Genomic DNA, 21,330 nt, shown 5'->3' with positions numbered 1-21,330 from the left:
TGCTCCCAAAATAGCAGTGGTCAGGGAGAGGGAGAAGAGATTGTTTATCTCGGATGGAGGTGGACTAGGGGCATTATAGCTGTGTCTAGAGAAGGGGTTCTGCTGGGGGTTTCCTGTCCCTTCTGGCTCTTTCTCTCCTTCTTTGGGATATGAGTTTCTGAGCCCCCAGGACTGCCCTGAGTGGGGTGCCAGGGTAGAGGTTAGTCAGCATTTCCACGTGGTACTGACTATCCAGTCTGGGGAGGGGGAGGGCTCTGAGTATCAATGACAGGCTCCAGGGGCACCTGCCCCTGTGGCCAAATATGGTCTGGAGCCACTGGCAGGGGCGATAAAGTCTCCTGGGTGAGAGCAGGGAGGGGCAGACTGAGGCTGGCTGGCTGGGGGTTCACACGGGAGCAGGAGCTCAGAGGAGCAGTGTCACAGGACAGACCAAGAGCACTGTCCTCGTGAGGAAGCGAGCCAGGCCGAGCCCGAGTGTTCCCCGGACAAGAAAGCGAAGGGGGAACGACAAGAACTTTTAAGGTCTGTAGTGAGAGTTCACGCCTTTGGAGTGGTGGCTTCACTCACCCAGCTGGGAGGAACAGAGAGTGGGGCACGGGGGCTCTGAGATCCCTCTCAACTCAGGCCTTGCTCTGAGCAAATGCTATAATGTTTTTCTGGGTGATGGATTTCGGGGTGCTGGGGGGTGGGTCCCTGCCAGGCAGAACCCTCCCTTCCATCTTGATGAGAGGGGCCCCTGGAGTCTGATCCTGGGCCTGGAGTGAATGGCTGGCCGGTTGGGGCTGCCCTGTCCCAACAGATGGCGGAGGCGGAAGCAGTGCGGCTGAAGGAAGAAGGGAACCGGCATTTCCAGCGCCAGGACTACAAGGCCGCAGCAAAGAGCTACAGCCAGGCCTTGAAGCTGACCAAGGATAAGGCTCTGCTGGCCACACTCTACCGGAACCGAGCAGCCTGTGGCCTGAAAACGGTCTGGGGCAAGGCAGGAGGCTAAGGACCAGGGAGGGGATGCAGGGGTGTGGAAGCAGCCTCCTTGTCCTGATAAGCATCATATGTCCTCTGTCATCTTAGCCCTCTCACCTGAACCCCTCGGGTTGGAGAAGGCTGCCTCCCATTGCTTTCCTGGACCCACTGCCTGACACACTCCCCTGGGAGATAGAAATTCCCCCAGATGGAAACCAGCCTAATGAGAACTGGCATCACGGTGGGGGCTTTTCATATGTTTTTTTCGTGACATATTAATAACAGCCCTATGAGGTAGCTGCTGTTGTCATGCCTGTACTACAGATAAGAATCTCAAGGCTCAGAGGTTCACTAACTTGCCTGAGATCTCCCAGGTAGTTAGTAGCAGAGTCTAGATTCAAAGCCGAGTTTGCCTGATGCCAAAACTTGCCTAGTTTTCCATGCCCAGCGAGGGGCTCATGCTCTGGGCCTCTGACAGCTGGCAGCTCCCAGCAAGCCCTCTCCTCTCCCCATGGAGACCCTCTCTAGCTATCTCTGCATTGGGCCCACATTAACTGAATCTCCTTCTCCTTCTCTTTCTCAGGAGAGCTATGTTCAGGCAGCTTCAGATGCCTCGAGAGGTGAGCCATCCCCCTCTGCCCAAGGTCCACACCCCTCAGAGTCCTTGTTTTGTCTAAGAAGCTCTTGACATTTGTGAGGATTATAGATTGTGTAGACACCATCCTAGTCATTGTAGAACGGGCTTCAGATGTGCCATCTATATGTGAAAAGAGAGCTCCAGAAAAGCTATCCCTAAGTCACATTTTTGCAAACGGAGTTACATGTTAAATTTGTTGGAGCAGCTTCTTTTCTTAAGAGAACGCTTCTAGAAATCTTCATCATCGTAATGACACACACCCCTTTTTTTGTAAAATAGGGTATTCTCATGGGGGATCCCCAGAACCAGGCCTAGCAGCCCAGTCCACTCTGTGGGGACAGGCTTTCTTCTGAGGAAGAGGGAGGCACTAGCCTCTTCCATGGACACTAGGAGAAATAAACATAAAAATATCGGCATAAGTCAACATTGGCTTACGTACATGATCAAAATGGAAAGACTTCTCTTGACTACAGGCCTGTGTTGGGTTTTGATCTGGTTACCATTCTCTTAGTAGAAACAGAGAGCCTGGAATGAGTTCAGAAGGGGTGGGGAGAACCAGTTGGAAAAGGGACTGGAAACACATCCTGTGAAGAGCAGTCAATTTAGCTCAGAGAAGGCAACTCCCAGGAGGGTTGGAGAGCTGTCTTCAAACATCTAAAAGGCTGTCACAAGGAAGAAGGATTGAATTTCATCTCAGGAGTTCCAGGGCTGGACTTGGGATAAAAGGGCAAAGTTACAGAGAGATATATTTCAGGTAGGAAGAGAGAAGGGCTTTCTGACGGAGCTGCCTGGCTGTCTTGAGGAGGGAGCTCCCGCTGCTGCAGGTGTGCAAGGATTAGTTAGATGAGAACTTGGCAGGGATTATTATGCAGCAGATTCTGGAGCATCAAGAGTTGGGAGAGATGACCCTTAAAGTTCCTTCCAAACTTGAGACTATGATTTTTGCTTTCTCCCTAATAAAGGGGAGCCTTGGGCCAGATAGTCCACATGGATGGATAATCTCCAAGGAAGAGCTAGGAGGCAGTGGCAGGGGAAAAAGGAAGGTGGTCTGCAGCCCAGCTCCCTAAGACCCTGCATATCTCCCTCGCTAGCCATCGACATCAACTCCTCGGATATCAAGGCTCTGTATCGGCGATGCCAGGCACTGGAGCACCTGGAGAAGTTGGACCAGGCCTTCAAGGACGTGCAGCGCTGTGCCACCCTTGAGCCACGGAACCAGAACTTCCAGGAGACGCTGAGGAGGCTCAATACCAGCATCCAGGAGAAGGTGAATTGGATCCCTTCCCGAAAGCTGTGGCTACCACCCCTCATTCCAGCAGGGACATGTTAAAAGAAGTAGGACATCAGGGCAGGGCTAGCCATACCTCCACACATTTGGATGGAATGAACACATGGCATAGGCAGGTGCCACAGAACAGCCGGCAAGTACACCTATCTGAATGATCAGAGATGCTGTGATGCTCGTTTGAGTATGCGAGCCAGCCAAACTAGAACATGGGTCTTTTACATTCCAGATGGAGGCTTTTCCTAAAATATTGCTACTTAGTATGTCTGCAACTCTTTCTTTCTTTTCAGGAGGATAAAGGCAGCATGAGATACCTAGGAACTGGTGGGGCGGGCGGCGAGGGGAGGTATTGCTGCAGGATAGAAGAGAGTCAGGAGCCAGTAGGAACAGAAAATCTTTTCTAGGAAAATGGAGTGGGGTGGGGAGAACTTGGACCAGAGGTGAGGAATCTTGCACCCTAGTCCTGCCTTAGCTACCAGTTTTCTGAGGGACTCCTTGGGGAGTCGGTTTCTCCTCTGTAGGAGCAGGAGGGTAACTGATCACGCAGCCCCTTGTATCAAGACTCCATAACTCCTAAGCGCCTGGGGCAGCCCAGAGTGGGGACACAGCATACTGTCCACAGTGCAGACTCAAGGGCTGAGGATATGCAAACTAAGAAAAATCAGAGGAGGGATGTCAAATGAGAGACCCCCTTCCGCCCTTGAAGGAAATGAGCCCAGGATGAAAATAGGAGGCAGCGTGGACCAGCACAACAAAGTAGTAGAAGGCACAAAAGGGGATAGTGAGATGGAGGATGATGATCAGTTATATCATTTTATGAAAGCTTCAAAGCACTGGGATCATGAAGGATGAGACAGCCAAACATAATAGCTTTAATTTGCGTGAAGAGCTACTTGAAAACTGCTTCAGGTTTCTGATCTTGGAGACATATTTCTGTTTTAGCCCATATTTAAATGTCTAATAGCTAACTGTTTACTAGACTCCAAAATTGAGGTGGTGATCCCTTGACTTCCAAGACTTGTAATGACCAAAAGGGATAACGAATGTAACTAGACCATAAGCTATGTAGGTCAGGGACTTGTTTACCATTTGATCCCTAGCATCTAAGCATCTACAACAGTGTCTGGCATGTGGTAATTGTTCAATAAACGTTTGTTAAATGAATGAATGAATGAATGAATGAATAACAATGCAGGGGCCTAAAGTAGATACCCTAATATTTACTGAGATGAACTTTATGTGAAGCCGACTGAAATATGGACTCCTGCCTGCTTCCTTCCCCACTCCCTCCTCCTTCCTCAGCTCCGTGTGCAGTTCTCCACCGACTCGAGGGTTCAGAAGATGTTTGAGATCCTCCTCGACGAAAACAGTGAAGCTGACAAGCTGGAGAAGGTAAGTGCTGGGCAACCAGCCCGCCGGCAGAGGGCGCGCTCCGGACCCGCGGAGTAATTGTACTTCCCATTCAGGCCCTGCCCCAGTCTCTGGACAGTTGGGGGAGCAGGAGAGGAAGGGCGGCTCCTTGGAGAACTTGAACAATAACAGGCCAAAGGTTAAGCACTTTAGAAAACAAAGTGAACTCTAAGAAGAGCGGAGTTTAGAGTGAAGCCTATGAGGAGAGTTATGTCACAAGGTTGGATTCTATTTAAATTTTTGATGTTTTATTCATCATAGATTTATCTTTTTTTGCATTGCATTGATTTTGATATTTTAAGTGTCTCATTTGCCTCACCCCTCGTTTCCACCCTAAGAAACAATGATATGTTAAAATAATGTTTTATTTCATTACAAAATATTGCAAAAAGTCATTCTGAAATATGAAAATATTTACTCATAATATCATCCTCTTAGTCAAATTTGTTGCATTTTTTCAGTTCTATTTCTGGTCCTTTTTCAGAGGAAAAATTGAACATCTGAATGTTTTACATTTATAAGAACATAAAATTTTTTTTAAAAAAAAGGAAATTGACAAACAATACCTGGGAACTTTTGTTAGTTGTATAGTCAGTAAGTCCATATACTCTGCAAATATCTCTTATATCAAACTTTTGTGAGGACTTAAAGAGTTGCTATAGATGAAAGCATTTGAAAAGTACAAAGTCCCTGACTGATAGTGATGATGATTCTGCTCTTGCTTGCTTTTCTCTAATAGGCCCCTCTCCACCATCCCACTCTCCATCTCTTTGCCAACCTCTTCCTTCCACTTTGGCTTCTTTAGTTTTTCCCCCCTGGGCTCTCAGGTCCTGCTCCCTGATTCGGGGCCTTTTAAGTTTCATGTATCCTCAAGTAGGAAGGCTTTAGGGTAGGAAGACACTTGGGAAGAAGCTTCTAGCTCAACTGCCTAATTTTATAGACAGGAATCTAGGACCCAGAGAAGTGCTATGACTTGCCCAAGTTTACACGGTTAGTAGTAGCAGAATCAGAACTCAAACGTAGGGCTTTCAAGACCCATCTCGTGCTCCCTCTGCCCATTACCTTCCACCTTCCTGAGTGGGAATTCTTGCAACTTCAGATTACCCTGAACAGGTAAACAAACAAACGAAATGCCAAAACCATATTCCAGGAAAATATTTAAAGAAAAATAATTCTCCACTTAAAAGTAGCATAGAGAAGAGGCAAGAAAATTAAAAATGTAAATCAAGCCACAATCAGAGACTGCAATATACTGATCAGCCCTACAGCCAGGCCAGGAGGACGCCTTCAGAACAAAGGAAGATTTCTGCTGGGATTGCTAACAGCCCATTCCCAACACACGTGAAGGGGAACCAGGAACCAACGGAGTCATTCCCTATGGCTAAAACCATGGGGAACCTAAGGATTAAAGTCTGGGAATTGCCAGTAAGCCTTTCACTCTACATATTCTTACCTTTTCACTCTACTCTTCCCCTTTCTCACTGTATGTCCATATTAAAAGGAAATAGGTTAACAAAGTCTTTTCAACTATAACTCGCAGATTCTAAAGAATGACATATAAACTGAATTCCATTAACACTCAGGGTCCCTCTCAGTGCCTTTACTTTGTCTCTCACTGTCCCTCTCACTCTGCCTTTGAGAGACCACACTGTCTGTGGAGTGTTAAGCCTTCCTAATAAACTTTTCTTTTGACTCTAACTTTGGCTTGTGTGTTGAATTCTTTCTACACTCTCTGCCAAAGGACCCTCTTCTCTCTGTGCAGGGCTTGGTCTTCACTTGAGGAAATTTGCCCTGTCCTGCATCAAAAGCACTTCTGTTAAAACATAAACTGAGACATATTAAAAATGTTGAGTTTATTTAGGCAAAATCTATTTGAATTGGAAAGTGCCGAAACAGGATGTGGTTAGGGGCACTCCACAGACAAGAACTAAGGGAAACACTTACAGAAAAAAGTTGGAAGCAAAGCAAGGAAATTATTTGATTGGCTATAGCGTAAGCAGTTGCACTATTTGGGAAAGCCTAATTGACTGCGATTGGTTGTTCTTAAGTTTGGACATCTTAACCTTGAGGTATTACAGGCTTAGGGTTTGGTTTGCTTAGGTAGACTGCTAAGGCATTAAAGCCACCTCGATCTAATGGCCTATTTGCTTAATTAATTTGACACTTCTCTACCTATTTTTAGTTCTTATCCGTAAGCATATATGTGTGTGTGTGTGTGTGTGTGTGTGTGTGTGTGTGTGTATAGTTTTATTTTAACATAAGTGCGATCAGACGGAACCTATGATTCTCATTCTGCTTACCAATGTTTTTTCCAAGTTGCTTGGTAGCCTTTTTATTAATGACTTTAATGACTGCAATATATTTCATCAAGTTGGTCTTGATGCAAGTTACTGTGTTTTTTCTTTGGAATTATGTTCTTGGGCAATGTTTCCAGGAATAAGATTATAGGTCGAAACAGTATTAAAGGTATTTTGAAGACCCGGCCCTTGCACCAGTCCCCACACTCGACCCATGGCCAAGCCTTCAGCAGCCAAACCTTCCTTCAGACCCTCATTGTCTCTTTCCTCCTTTAGGCAGCCAACAACCTCATTGTACTTGGCCGTGAAGAAGCCGGGGCTGAAAGGATCTTCCAGAACAATGGAGTGGCCCTGCTACTGCAGCTTATGGACACTAAGAGGCCTGAGCTGGTGCTGGCTGCAGTGCGGACCCTGTCGGGCATGTGCAGCGGCCACCGAGCTAGGGTGAGGGCCTGGGTGTGGGGTGTTTACCTATCTGAGGACCTGGAGGGTGACATGTGGGCAGGGTGTGGCTGATGTAAACAGACTCTGATACAAAGTCTAAAGTATCCCCCCCAACTTGGATTGTATGGTCTTGGATTCAACAGAGATTGCTCCTCTGTTTCTACTGTGAGTTGGAAATTGGTCTTGGCAAAGATAAGGTTATTGAAAACTGTTTATAAGAAAGAGCTGAATGCAAAGGCTATGATAGTTTACACTTTTCATGCTAAGTCTTCAAAATCTAGTGTGTGTTTTATAAGTATTGCACATTTACATGTGGATTTGCCACATTGGGAGGTCTCAATGGCTCCATGTGGCCAGTGGCTCTAAACCTCTGGAAAAGAGCATGGCTTGTGTCAAGGGCATTCCCAGACATCAGGCCCCATGAGGCATTGACTTCCTGGGCTTATCTTCCTACTGCATGGGGCGGTTATCTCCCACCCCCTAAACTGCATAGCATCTGGAAGGGGAGAGCAGACAGCTGACTATGGTTCTTGCTGGGGGTCTAGGCCACGGCGATTCTCCACGTAGTCCGGATAGACCGAATCTGTAGCCTCATGGCTGTGGAGAATGAGGAGATGTCTTTGGCTGTCTGCAACCTGCTCCAGGCCATCATTGACTCTCTGGCTGGTGAGGACAAGCGCGAGCATCGAGGGAAGGAGGAGGCCTTGGTTCTAGGTAGGAGATATTCTTTAGTTATGGTTCAAGGGGGTGGGGGCAAGGGAAAGTCAGTTATCACTCCAGACTGGGCATTCTCTGTGTGTGGAGATGGCCTGGTTTTATTTCAATACTAATTTTCTGATCATAAAAGTAACGGATGCATAGCAACATTATGTACAGTAGCTTAAAGGTAGAAGCAATCCAAGTGTCTATCTATGGATGACTGAATAAACAAAATGTGGTACAGTAGGTCCTCGAATAACATCATTTCATGATAACATTGATGAGATGCCATAGGAACTTAACTGTTGCTTATATAAATTAGCGTATGGTAAAACTGGATTTGTTATATGTTGTTTCTCTTAAAGTTGTAGAACCTATCGACACCATTAAGGACTTACTGTGTATGTATGTGTACACGCACACATACACACAATGGAATAATATTCAGCCTTAAAAAATTTTGACACATGCTACAACATAGATGAACCCTATATTAAGTGAAGAGATACGTTAAGTGAAATAAGCCAGTCACAAAAAAATAAATAGTCTATGATTCCACTTATATTCAGTTTCTAAAATCATGAAACTCGTAGAAACAGAAAGTGGAATGGTGATTGCCCAGGGCCAGGGGAGGAGGAAATGAGGAGTTATTTAATGGGTATAGAGTTTCAGTTTTGTAAGATGAGAAAGTTCTGGGTAGATAGTGGTGGTGGTTGCACAACAGTGTGAGTGTACTTAATACCACTGAACTGTACACTTTAAAATGGTGAAAATGGTAGATTTTATGTATATACATTTTATTACAATTTTAAAGAGTAATAGAGGCTTATTGGAGAAATTTGAAAAAACTTAGATATACATAAAGATGAAAAAACACTAAAAATCTGTAATTATCCCTCTAGCTAACCAATATAATCACTGTCTTTTTTCTATCCATCCATATTAATTTTCTATCCATTAATATAAATATCTATTTAACAAAATTGGAATTCATGGATAATATTGTGTTTTTTCTTCACAGAACAATCTATTAGTGTTGAATATAACTTAATATTCTTTTTTTTAACAGGAGAAAATAAAAATTTTAATACACACACAGGAATTTACGTAAACATAAAAATTCCTTCATTTAATAGTCTTAACAAAAAAATTTCTTTCACCTTTAATAATTATTAATTTTACATTTGTTTCATTCCTACATCCATGCACATAAATTCATGCTTCTTCCTGCACATCCAGGTCATAGGCATAATTTTAGAAGTTCCTGCTCTGCCTGGGAGGGTCACAAAGGCAGATTCACTCATAAGAAACTTGGTTTTAAGTAATTTCATTATATCCCATTGTATAGATGTATCATAACTTATCAACCAGCTCTATTTTATAAGAGGTTTAGATTGTTTCTAATTGCATGCTAATTGTACAAAACACTTCAGTAGCCGTTCTTTACATAAATCCATGTTTGCATTTGTAATTATTTTCTTGGAACGAATTCTAGAAATGCGAGTATTTGATCGAAGGCTGTGAACATACCTAATGTTCTTCCTCCAGCTTACTTTCAAATTCCTTTCTGAGAGAGTGCATCAATTTGTACTCTTACCAAGTAATAAGAGTTCCAGTCGGAAATCATTCTTACCAGATTTAAACATTATCATTTTAAAGATATTTTTCTATTCAGTAGGTAAAAATTATCTTGTGTGAATTTTTAAAAATTGCTAATGAAAGCGATCATTTTCTTTATTTTTATTAGCCATTTGGATTTCTTTGTCTTCTAAAGGTTTGTTCATGTTGTTACCTATTTTTTCTATTGAAGTACCAGTGTTTTCTTATTGAGTCATAAGAACTCTTTGTAGATTAATGATATTAACCTTGTAGAGTCCTGGATTCATGATGTGGTTTGACTATTGTCATGGTCAACAAGCCACGCTCCTTTTCTGCACTAGACTCACTGAAGGGTCCAAGATGGCCTCATTCATATGGCTGGTGGTTAACTGGAGATACTGGCCAGGGCGCCTTGGTTTTACTCCTTGTGGCCTCTCTAGTGGGCAGCTTGGGTTTCTATGTAATATGATTGCTGGATTCTAAATGGACAAGTTCCCAAAGTGCAAGTGCTTTCTAAGCCTCTAGGTGTGCTATAAGTCACATGACCAGCCCAGGCCTAGTGTGGGAGGGGACTCCCCAAGAGTGTAAATGGTGAGAGCTATGGTTGGTTTGTTGGAAGCTGCAACTTCCTTGCAAGGTAAGTGAGCTGTTGGACAACTCTGCTAAAAAATTTTATATGTTGTCTACAGCCATGCTACCCTGAACAAGCCCGATCCCATCTGATCTTGGAAGCTAAGCAGGGTCAGGCCTGGTTAGTACTTGCATGGGAGACCACCTAGGAAGCCCAGGTGCTGTAGGTGTGAAAAATAAGGGATTGTAAGCTGACAAGTTCCTTGCAATCTGTGATGTCAACCAAAGGTTGCCTAACTTAAAAAAAATTATATATTGATTTTAAATCTATCTCTTTGCAGCTTTCACCCACTTCTGGTCCCAATCTGCCCTCTGGAGCCTCTCAGAATAAGTTCTGTTATCTCACCCTCATGACATACCTGTATCTGAAAATAAGCTGTCATGTCCACTTATGTCTTTCCTTATCCAGTTAGACAGCTCCATTCCTTCATCATGTATTTATATGACATGGTTTGGAAAGCTTTCCATTTCTGCCTGCCTGCCTTCAGGCTCCAAACTAGAATGAGAACAAAAATCTCCAAGTCTCAGAGAGGTCATATAGGTCAAAGCAGGAAAAGGGCATCCCAGGCGAAGGACGAAGGGAGCAGGAGGACCTGACACCCCAGGCAAAGGCTTAAATTCGGGGTCCCAGCATGCCTGAATCTGTGGGGAGTAAGGTGTCTGTAAAGAGTATAAATTTCCTTTCTGGAAAACATTTTATTAAATCAGTTTATTAAATACTACATCCCTGGATCCCTGCCAAGTATTGTTTGGAATGAAGAAGTCTCTAAGAACCAGAGCTGTTCAAAGATGGAATGGGCTGTTGTTGAAGCCAGTGTTCAGAGTAGCTGAAGGACCCCTGGAGGTGTTGTCTAGGGATTCCCCTCCCTTTTTGGGGGGGTGAGATGGGCAATACTATACATTCTTGAAAATTCCAATATCCAGGAAGCAGTGGATTTGATATTTCCAGAGTCCTTCTAGAAGCCTGTGCCATTCCTGGTCCTACATACCTGAGGCTCTCTAGTCCCCCCTGTTTACCTCTGTCCTCTCCTTCCCTAGACACCAAGAAGGACCTGAAGCAGATCACCAGCCACCTGCTCGACATGCTGGTCAGTAAGAAGGTGTCTGGCCAGGGCAGAGATCAGGCCCTGAACCTGCTCAATAAGAATGTCCCCAGGAAGGACCTCTCCATTCACGACAACTCACGCACCATCTATGTGGTGGATAACGGTGAGCAGATGGGAGGGCCTGGGGCTCGCTCCAGCCTTTCAAGTGAGCACCAGGGTACCTTGCTCTGAGCAGAAAGTAGAAGAGGCATGGCTCTTGTCTGGAAGAAGTCTTCAGTCTCAACTGAAAAACCGTTAACATATTAGGATCCACCACTAGGCTGGTGAAGGTATAGGTCAAGGCTCTGAATTCAGGGCCCAAACACACCCAGAAAATGTCCAAACACACCCAAAAACATCTGGGTGGAGTTTCCTAACAAATGCGGGCAACTATTAAAAAACAAACAGGACTCCACCAACCACAGGATAAAATTCCTCAAGTTTCAAAATACTTCACAGGCCTTCAAGAAGGGCCAAGTGGCATCAAGTGTACTTTATATAAAGCACAGTAACAATATTCTAGCAGATCATCACTAAATTTATCAGCTCCAAGGTATTACCCTTCTCCTAAATCAACTTCTTTAATTGTTCAGAAATTGTACCTGTGGCTTTATAATGCACTACAACAAATTCTCTCACAAGTTTATTGACATTTAGACCATACATTGATCTGAAAGGTTCAAATCAGCCTTACCACCTTGAAATTTATTTTCTTTTGATATCGCTCTTCCCTTGTTTCGTTTTCACAGATCTCAGCAAAATGCACATTAACAAATTTACTCAAGTATTTAAGCCCCATCCAAACATTTTCCCCGCGCCCGCCCCCCGCCCGCCCCCAGTTCTAGTCTTCTCTGCATGTATTCTGTAGGCTGTACATCAACAGCAGACCTCTCTGCACAAGGATCTAGGCCCAACTGCATGGTTTATGGGGTGAGGTGAGTGGTATTCTAGGCATAAAAATAAATAGTACCTGGGTAAAAATAATGTGGACTTAAAATCCTGGTATAATAATAAAAAGCTGCAGTGGTGAGGTTGAATGTTCTAGCAGAAGGTGAATGTGAATTCCAGGCAAGGGCAGGAATCGAAGGGAACAGTGGGAGATGGGTGGCGGGAGGTGGCGGGAAGTGGAACAGGTGCATTTGATCATGGCCTTGGAGAGGGAATTTGGCTTAGTTCATCAGGCCGCTTCTTGTTACTCTCCAGTCCTACCAGTGCTTTCGTGTGTGTACTAAAATAGACATAGCATAAAACTTACCACCGAATTCTGTTAACACTCAGAGTTTCATGCCTTCCAGTGTTTACCTTGAACTTTCCTTGTCTCATTTCCCTGTGCCACTTACTATCTGACCAACTCTTACCTCTAAAACCTGGCTCTGAAGTCAAGCTGTCTACTGTCCCAGAAGCAGCATAGTATCACAGTTAACGTTGTGGGCTTTGAAATCAGACATTCCTGGAAGATTGTCCTCACTAGGTCACTTGCCGGTTGTGTGATCTTGGGTAACTTATTTGACTTCTCCAAGTCTTGCTTTTGTGCGCTGAAAGATGGGAATAATGATTCCTAACCAGTTGGATTATTGTTAGGACTAAATGAGTTAATGTGTAAAGCTCTTGGAGTAAGTGCTCAAAATAACTTGCAATTCTTACTTCCTTGGAGCAAATCACCCTGTCCATGGTGTTACTACTCTGCGCTTATCACATCGTATTATAATCTTTATACGTCTGTCTTCCCTATTGCATCATGAGTTTTTGGAGGTCAGGATTGTTCCTTTTGTTTTGGTGTCCAGTACCTAAAAAGTGCTCATTTATTTATTCACTCATTCATTCATTTTTTTTTTCAAGAAATACATGACATTTACATTAGCCTGATGGGTAATAGGAAGCCACTGAAGATTCTTCAACAGAAGAGAAGAAATGGGAAAATAACAGTTACTAGTAAATATAGTAGTCTAAACAAATAATAAATATTTATTGAGCGATAATGTTGTGTCTGTATCAGCACCAGGCAGTTTCCATACGTTAAATCATTGAGTCCTCAAACTCTATGAGGGAGATAGTATTGTTCCCATTTGACAAATAAACCGAGGTCTGGAGGAAAGAAGAATATAAAAGTGTTTGAAAGTTATACATCAACCCATGGACTGTTAGCACTGGTAGAGTCCTCTGAGATCAACTATTCTTGATTTTGTAAATGTGAAAAGAGAAGCCTATAGTGAGGGGAGAATTGCTCAAGTAGGCCAGAGTCAGGTGTAGAACTTGAGTCTCTTGGCCCCATCTCAGTGCTCTTCACTCTGGATGAGGCATGTTCTGCCAAAGGCAGGATGGAAAGGAGCTGGTGTTAAGGCATGACTGAGTGGGGGGGTGTTTGTGAGGACAGAGCCCAGCAGGGGGCTTACACATGCAACTGCCATCTGTCTTGCAGGCCTGAGGAAGATCCTGAAGGTGGTGGGGCAGGTTCCAGATCTGCCATCCTGCCTGCCTCTGACCGACAACACACGCATGCTGGCCTCTATCCTCATCAATAAGCTCTACGACGACCTGCGCTGTGACCCGGAGCGCGATCACTTTCGCAAGATCTGTGAGGAGTACATCACGTGAGTTCCCTGGAGGCCTCACGGGGTCGGCCTCTGTATTAGTTATTGATGGCCATGTAACAAATTATCCCAATACTTAGCACCTCAAAACAACAATAATCATTTATAATAACATGACAACAATTTGGAAGTGGCTCGGCTGGGCGGTTCTGGCTTTGGGATTCTCATGAAGTTACAATCATATGTTGGCCTCAACTGCAGTCATCTGAAGGCTTGGCTGGGGCTGGAAGATCTGCTTCCACGATGGCACGTTCACATGGCTGGCACATTGGTGCTGGCTGTTGGTGGGAGGCCTTGATTCTTCCCCGTGTGGACCGCCCCTCGTGGTAGATGGCTTCCCCTCGAGTGAGTGTTCTAAGAGAGAGCAAAGTAGAAGTGGCATTGTCTTCTATAATGTGGCTTCAGAAGTCACACACCATCACTTCCATCACACTCTATTCACTAGAATCAAGTCATTAAGTCTGGTCTATGTTTTAGAGGAAAGAATTAGGCTCTACCTTTTGCAGGGAGGAATGTCAAAATATTTTTGGACATGCTTTAAACCTACCAGAGTTTTCTGTGGTTGAAAGGAGCAGATATCAGCTTGTCAAGGCTTTAAGAACCAGACAGGAGCTCAGGGCCCTCAGTGACTGGAGTTCCTGGGTCTTCTCGCTGTCACACCATCATTATTGTGACTCAGATGCTCTTTCTGCATCTTTGTTTCTCTTATGTGTCCTCTCCCTTCTCCTTCCACTGCTACATGGCCTTTTAATCCTTTATTCCAATGATTCTCAAACTTGTATGGGATTCAAATTTCTGGGACACTCCTTGACTTAGTAGTCTGGGGTATGGCTCAGGAGGTTGTATGTTTAAAAAGCACCTCAGATGAGTCTTGGGAGGGTAAAGACTCTGCCTTCACTCTGCTTTTCCTTTATCCTTTCTAGGGGTTGGCACACTTTTTCAATAAAGGGCCAGAAAGTAAAAAAATAAAACTCTTTAAAATGATAAAAACCATTCTCAGTTTCCCAGCTTCCCAGATCTGGCCCACGGTTGAAGTTTGCTGACGCTTGCATAATCCATAGCTTCTCCTAACCCCTGACTTTGTTTCACTTAAAGTTTCTTAGGGCTTCTCTGGTCTTTTTTTTTCCTCAACTTCAGCTTTTGTGGTCAGTTTCTTGAATCTCTCATGAGGTCCTAAATCAAGTTTGGAAAAATATCACCCAGCTATTCCTGGTTTGGGCACAGGCTTTTGATTGAGGCCCCCTCCCTGTCAGCCTGTGGAATGCTGCTTCTGCACAGGCCTCTGCCCCTAGGCCAGTCACCTGAGGTTCAATCAATGGAGTCATGCCTTCTACAATTGGCACCTGAGTCTGCCCCCACCCTGCTTCCTCAGGAGCCAACAGCTGGGTGGAGGTTCAGGCGCCAGCTAGTATGAGGAACCAGCTTAAAGAACCCAACTAACTATGAAAGGCTCTAGGTTCCCTGGCACCGAGTGGAGAGATGAGGAGCAGGGCATGGAGTGTCAGAACCAAAGGGGCTCTCAGAACCTCCAAAGCCAAGCTCTCACCCCCAGAGAGACTTGCCCAGTTCACCCAGTCAGCCAGAGGCAAATGTAGGACCAGAGCCCAGGTCTCCAACTCTCAGTGTGGAGTTCTCCTGACTAGTCCATGCTGCCTTCTTTCATTTATACACACCTGCATTTCTCCTGGGCACATCTGCCCTGATTTTCCACATTGAACCAACCTGGGCAGATCACTGAAAGATCAGAAGGCATGTCAGCCCTGCTGTTTCCAAACTGGAGATTCTCCTGTAGAGTAGATGACAGTAGATTCTGAAAGGAAGGTAGAACCTTCTGATTCATCTAGTCCACACTGTCACTTGATAGAGGAAGGGACTGAGACCAGATAGGAGAGCGAATGGCTCCAGCTACATTGTGACTCAGCCACATTTCAGAGTGATGCTGTGTGTCAGGCACCATGGTAAGCCCTTTTGTGGTGTTGTGGCTGTTATACTGTCTCGCCAGGCAGCCTAGCTGCTGGGAAGCCTCTTGGCTGACAGCTCCTAACTGTCACCTCTTTCAGGACTTGCCTCAGCTAAGGATAGCTGTTCACGCTTCCCAGGGCAACCGGCATTGAATGACTTGTCTCTCACACCAACGTGGAATGACTTTGAGGAGTGTCTCAGCTCTAGAACTCTTCACAGGCTGAGGCTTTGTCATGAATGCATTGAAGCCAATGCCTCCTTCTGTCCAGTCCTGCTTTCTTCCCTCCCCCAACAGATGTTGATCCCAAGAGCTCTCCCTAATAAGTTTCTTACATGTCAATCCCATCTCAGAGTGTGTTTCTTGGGGAACACAATCCCTGGCATATCTGTTATGTCATTTACCTCATTGAAACTCTGAGACATAATTCTACCATCCTCAGTTGCCAGGTCAAGAAGCTGAGGCTCAGAGAGGTTCAGTGAATTGTCCAAGGTCACACAGCACATGAGTGGTGAATCCAGGATGCAAATCCAAATCTATCTGCCCCCAAATCTCACACTTTTTCCTCCCCTCTGGGCCAATTCTCTTGATCACCCTTGTCTTCTGTTTTAGGGGCACGTTTGACCCCCAGGACATGGACAAGAATGTGATTGCCATCCAGATAGTGTCAGGGATCCTGCAAGGCCCTTTTGACCTGGGCAATCAGTTGCTGGGGCTGAAAGGTGTGATGGAGATGATGGTAGCGCTGTGTGGCTCGGAGCGTGAGGCAGACCAGCTGGTGGCCGTGGAGGCCCTCATCTATGCCTCCACCAAGCTCAGCCGTGCCACCTTCATCATCACCAATGGAGTGTCACTGCTCAAAGAGATCTACAAGACCACCAAAAATGAGAAGATCAAGATCCGAACACTGGTGGTGAGTGGGCTAGGTACCAGACACCATGCCAGGCACCAGGGACATCAGGATGAATGACGCATAGCCCCTATCCTTGAGGAGATCATGCTCTAAGGGGCACCCAGACCCACCCACAGGCCCCTGCAGAGCAAGACGATATGCAGGAGGCTGTGAGAACATAGATTCAGAATGGCGGACCTTGCCATTTAACCTCCTACATCTCTGTGCTTTTGAATGACACTAACGCTGATGAGCTTTGTCCAGCAAGTGTTTTCTGAGCAAACTCCAAAAAGTCAGTTTGATTCCTTAATCAGTTTTTACATGGCACAGTTAAACCTGCTTTATTTTTTCCATTTCCATTTTACAAAAATTATTTTAGTTGATCTTTTCCTTGTAAACAGTTGTAGTAAAAATTTGAGTCTGATCTTTTCTGTTTGTTTCTATCAAATTTTTAAAAATTAACTTTAGCTTCTGTTATTATGAGCTTTCTCTTATGAAAGAGATTTTTTTTCTAACAAGAGTCCAAATTTCCTGGGTGAAATTCTTCATATCTGAATTTGTTACCCACAAGATAGGATTTCTCTGCCAGTTTTTGTGCTTTAACAAGTTTCATCATTGCAGTTTCAGATCTGTGGGGTCAAAATGGTGAGGGAAAGGGAGCAGGGTAATATCTTCCAGCTTTTGGGACATCTACCCTCATCTGGAAGCCTCAGGGAGGGCATCTCAGATGAGATGACACTGAGCTTAGTTTTATAGTATGCATAGAAGTTTATCCAGGCAAAGTAAAAGAGGCAAAGTCTTCCAGCCACAGAGACCTGTTTGAGCAAAGCCTTGTCCCCAAGCCTTAATGTCTCTGATCTTTCAAAAGTCCACTGTCTCCCTTCCTCCACAGGGACTCTGTAAGCTTGGTTCTGCAGGTGGCACAGACTACGGTCTCAGGCAGTTTGCTGAAGGGTCAACAGAGAAGCTGGCCAAACAATGTCGCAAGTAAGGGGGTCCTATTACCCTAGGTCTGTTATCTCCGTTCTAGGATGTGCCCTAGTGGACGCCAGATGGTGAAAAGCCCCTCGCCTGCTACCCATTACCTTGAAATGGCTTCACTGCCCTGACCTGAGCCCTGGCCCCCTTCCCAGTGTCTCTCTTTCCCCCTTCCAGGTGGCTGTGCAATGCATCCATAGATACCCGGACCCGGCGATGGGCAGTGGAGGGCCTGGCCTACCTCACGCTGGATGCTGATGTGAAGGACGACTTTGTCCAGGACATCCCTGCTCTGCAGGCCATGTTTGAGCTGGCCAAGGTAAGTGTGGCCCTGACCTTGGCCTTAGGAACGATCTATTGGATTCAGCCTCACAGGGCCTACCGCCGAGCCTGGAAGGTTGGTCCCCTGTGTCCTCACCCTGGCTATACCCTCTTCTCCCTGTGTAAACCCAGATTGGTCATTTCCTTTCTTGCCCTCATTTTACCTACAAAATGAGCTCACAACTCTTCATGCCTTCCAGGCAGTGGGAAGATGAACAAGAGGATTGTCTTATTTCCCAGGGATCCTCAGGAAGTGAGGTCTTGAAGAACTAAGAATCAGTACCTAACCTCCTCTGGGTCCCCTCCCTCTGTCCCAGTCCATCCCAGACTCCTTTCCCCATCTTTTCTACCTCTAAAGGGAGAATATGTGGGAAGGAGTTTCCCCAGGGCCAGACCAGAGGGTATCCGTGTCCATCCTGTCCCCGCCCCAGGAGAGGTAGTCACACTATGTGAAAACATGTTGGCCTGGGCTTTGCAAAGAGGCACAAAGCAAGGGGCACACTCTGAGGACTCCCACCCATTCCCTCGAGGGTGTTGTTGAGGGTGCAGGAGAAATTTTTGCCTACTCCGTATAAGCAGAGCCAATTCCTCTCCCTCTGTGCTACTTGTACTTCTCTGAGCTGAGCCAAACCAACCACACACTCCTCCCAAATACACTTGCAGGCCATGTGAGGGGACCGTCTGGAAGCAGAAGTTCGTTCTAAAGTTTCCTTGCTGCCTTTCTCCTTCCGTGCTTCCCTCCAGACCTCTGACAAGACCATCCTGTACTCAGTGGCTACCACCCTGGTGAACTGCACCAACAGCTATGATGTCAAGGAGGTTATCCCCGAGCTTGTGCAGCTTGCCAAGTTCTCCAAGCAACATGTGCCTGAGGAGCACCCCAAGGTGAGGACAGGGACATTCCAGCAGGGGTCTGTGCCGCCAGACCTCCAGAGAGTTCGAAAGGAAAGATAGCGATGGCCAGGTGCTGTGAGAGTGTGTTCGGGAGGATTTGGCACTCAAGTAATTCTTAGTTTTAATGTTCTATCTTGGGTGGTGGAAAGCTGGGGGTGGGGAGAGGTAAGGAACCCAACAATTTGAAGTCTAAGAAAACTGAGCCATAATGAATATTTTGCAATTTTTGTTGATATCATGGACATCAGACTCTTGTGTTCCATGCTTGTAACACTTACAAAATGTTTGTTTCCTGGGATATCTAGATTTAGGATATGAGTGCTAAATATGAATATAAGAAGAGGGACATCTACAGTAGCTCAGATATCACAAATTCCCTTGGGGCCCTCCAGATCCCCTGCACACAAGGGTATACTTCATATATATTGCTTGCATATGAATATATATGTGTCATATTTCCAGCCAGTAAAACATTCAGATTTTTAAAAATGATTAAAGTCACGTAAAGTAAGATATCCGTGTTGAAAACAAACCAAAAAAAAAAAAAAAATGGAGAGAAAAGAAAATAACCATTTGCAATCGCATGATCTCCCCCTGACCACTATCAGCATTTTAGTATGTTATGTTACCTAGCAGAGGCTTGTTTTCCTGTGCATCTTTTTTCTTTTCATAGTTATAATCGGAATGTAGTTATCATTTTGTACTCAATTTGGGAAAATACCTTATGGGTTTTCTCATAGCTATGTCATTCTCTAAACCATTTTTTAAAGCTGCATAGTATTTCATGTGGACAAGAGTTGTATAGCATGTTCTGCTGCTGTAAAGTTCAAATGTGGCTTCTGGAGATTGTCCATGACTGTCAGCCTCTCCCCAGCCACTCCCACGATTATCTGAGACTGTTCAACCCTGGGGCTGACTTTGGGTTTCCAGCAACCCAACCTATTTGTTATGTCAGCTTTATCTGCTTTCTCTCCCCTTTCCTGCCTATATCCCCTTACCCTCTCACATACCCTAATGGAAAGCAAACTATTTTCAAAAAATGTAACATATGGGTCATCTAGTGTTTTGGATAATCGCTCTTTTATTTCACTCCTCTGTGAATGAAGAGTTTTGGGGATTGATTTCCTGGCCATATCAGCTGCTCTGTATCGGGAGGTGAGAGGGCAAGGAAGAGATGTTTTGAAGTTCACAACAGCAGAACATGCTATACAGACCCTTGGCTGTTGTTTGGATAAAGAGAACCTGGAGGTTTAGTTTCCTATTGCTTCTATAACAAATTGTCACAACCATACCCTTGGCTGTTGTTTGGATAAAGAGAACCTGGAGGAGTACATTAGTTTCCTATTGCTACTATAACAAATTGCCACAACCATGATTGCCCAAAATAACACAAATTTATTATCTTCTAGTTTTGGAGGTCAGAAATCTAAAATCGGTCTCACTGGGCCAAAGTCAAAGTGCCAGTAGGGCAAGTTCTTTCTGGAGACTCAGAGGGGACAATCTGTTTCCTTATCTTTTTCAACTTCTTTCTAAAAGCCACTTTCCTTGGTTCATGACCTTGAATCACTTCGACCTCTGTAGTCACTACTAACTCTGACCCTCTTGCCTCCCTCTTATAAAGCCCCTTGTGATTATATTGGACCTATGAAGATAATCCAGGATTATCTCCCAGGCTCAAGTTCCTTAACTTAATCACATCTGCAAAATACCTTCCTCCATGTAAGGTAACCATTCACTGGTTCTGGAGATTAGAGCATCTTTGGGGGATCATTATTCAGCCTACTACAAGAAGTCAGAAATGCACCATCTTAGTTCCAATACAGGTTGGCCTGGTACCCACTGCCACCCTTTCATCTCCCCAGGACAAGAAGGACTTCATAGACATGCGGGTGAAACGGCTCCTGAAGGCCGGCATCATCTCCGCACTGGTCTGCATGGTGAAAGCGGACAGTGCCATTCTCACCGACCAGACCAAAGAGTTGCTGGCCAGGTGTGCCTGCGGTGGACCAGGGCTGGGGTTTGAGGAGACTGGGGCAGGAGGCTGGACAGGGAGATAGAAATGGCAGGGAGTAAATGAGGGAATGATCCACCGGGGGTCCGGAGAGGAGACTGAAGGGGATCAACGTTGAAAAGTGACATGGCAGGGCAGGTCATCACAGGTGGGAGTTTATACCAGGAGGAAAGAGGTCATTGTCCATTTAGGTTACCTGGTTTCCACGTTTTGTGTGGGACTTGATATTCCAGAGATAAAAAGCACACTTTCTGTGCAGCCTGATGGGGGAGGCAGACAAGCTCACAGTTACAATACGATGCAATGGGTGCCATGATGGGGGAAAGACAGAGGGTTGGTTGGAGCACAAGCAGTGGCACCCAACCAGCCAGACTGGAAGATGGGCTGCCAGAAAGGCCTTCTGGAGGATGTGACAACTCAAGGGAGCCCTGAAAGAATAAAAGGAGCCACACAATTTCAGAAGTAGGAAGGTTTCCAGGTAAAGGATGTGCAAAGATACCAAGGATGGAGGAAGAATGAATATGGGGTTCTTCTGCAATACACGGAGGAAATGGAGTGCACAAGAAGGAATAGTGCTAGGTAATACCAGAGAGGGAGACAAGGGCTGGATCACAGAGGTCCTGGGGTGCCTCAAAGT

The 21,330-nt window shown here is 45.2% G+C and overlaps 1 protein-coding gene and 1 non-coding gene across 2 annotated transcripts in view; both read left to right on the top strand.

The window, feature by feature from the left end:
• Positions 1–375: 375 nt before the first annotated feature.
• Positions 376–21,330, top strand: part of UNC45B (unc-45 myosin chaperone B) — a 28,160-nt gene continuing 7,205 nt past the window's right edge. Inside the window, exons 1-14 of the mRNA XM_006924952.3 lie at positions 376–522; positions 800–967; positions 1,544–1,580; positions 2,689–2,864; positions 4,185–4,274; positions 6,866–7,033; positions 7,579–7,747; positions 11,000–11,170; positions 13,466–13,637; positions 16,210–16,510; positions 17,382–17,476; positions 17,645–17,786; positions 18,533–18,673; positions 20,545–20,672. Of these exons, the coding sequence (XP_006925014.1) occupies positions 800–967; positions 1,544–1,580; positions 2,689–2,864; positions 4,185–4,274; positions 6,866–7,033; positions 7,579–7,747; positions 11,000–11,170; positions 13,466–13,637; positions 16,210–16,510; positions 17,382–17,476; positions 17,645–17,786; positions 18,533–18,673; positions 20,545–20,672 (1,958 nt within the window). The 5' untranslated portion in view covers positions 376–522. The remainder of the gene's footprint in view (positions 523–799; positions 968–1,543; positions 1,581–2,688; positions 2,865–4,184; positions 4,275–6,865; positions 7,034–7,578; positions 7,748–10,999; positions 11,171–13,465; positions 13,638–16,209; positions 16,511–17,381; positions 17,477–17,644; positions 17,787–18,532; positions 18,674–20,544; positions 20,673–21,330) is intronic.
• LOC112473346 lies at positions 10,013–10,131 on the top strand. Its single transcript, XR_003043989.1, has one exon. It is a non-coding gene; the product is annotated as a 5S ribosomal RNA (ribosomal RNA).

This window comes from Pteropus alecto, unplaced genomic scaffold (assembly GCF_000325575.1).
Source record: "Pteropus alecto unplaced genomic scaffold, ASM32557v1 scaffold98, whole genome shotgun sequence".
Classification (NCBI taxonomy): domain Eukaryota; kingdom Metazoa; phylum Chordata; class Mammalia; order Chiroptera; family Pteropodidae; genus Pteropus; species Pteropus alecto.
Note: the sequence above shows the minus strand (reverse complement) of the source record. Positions and strands in the feature narration are given on the sequence as shown.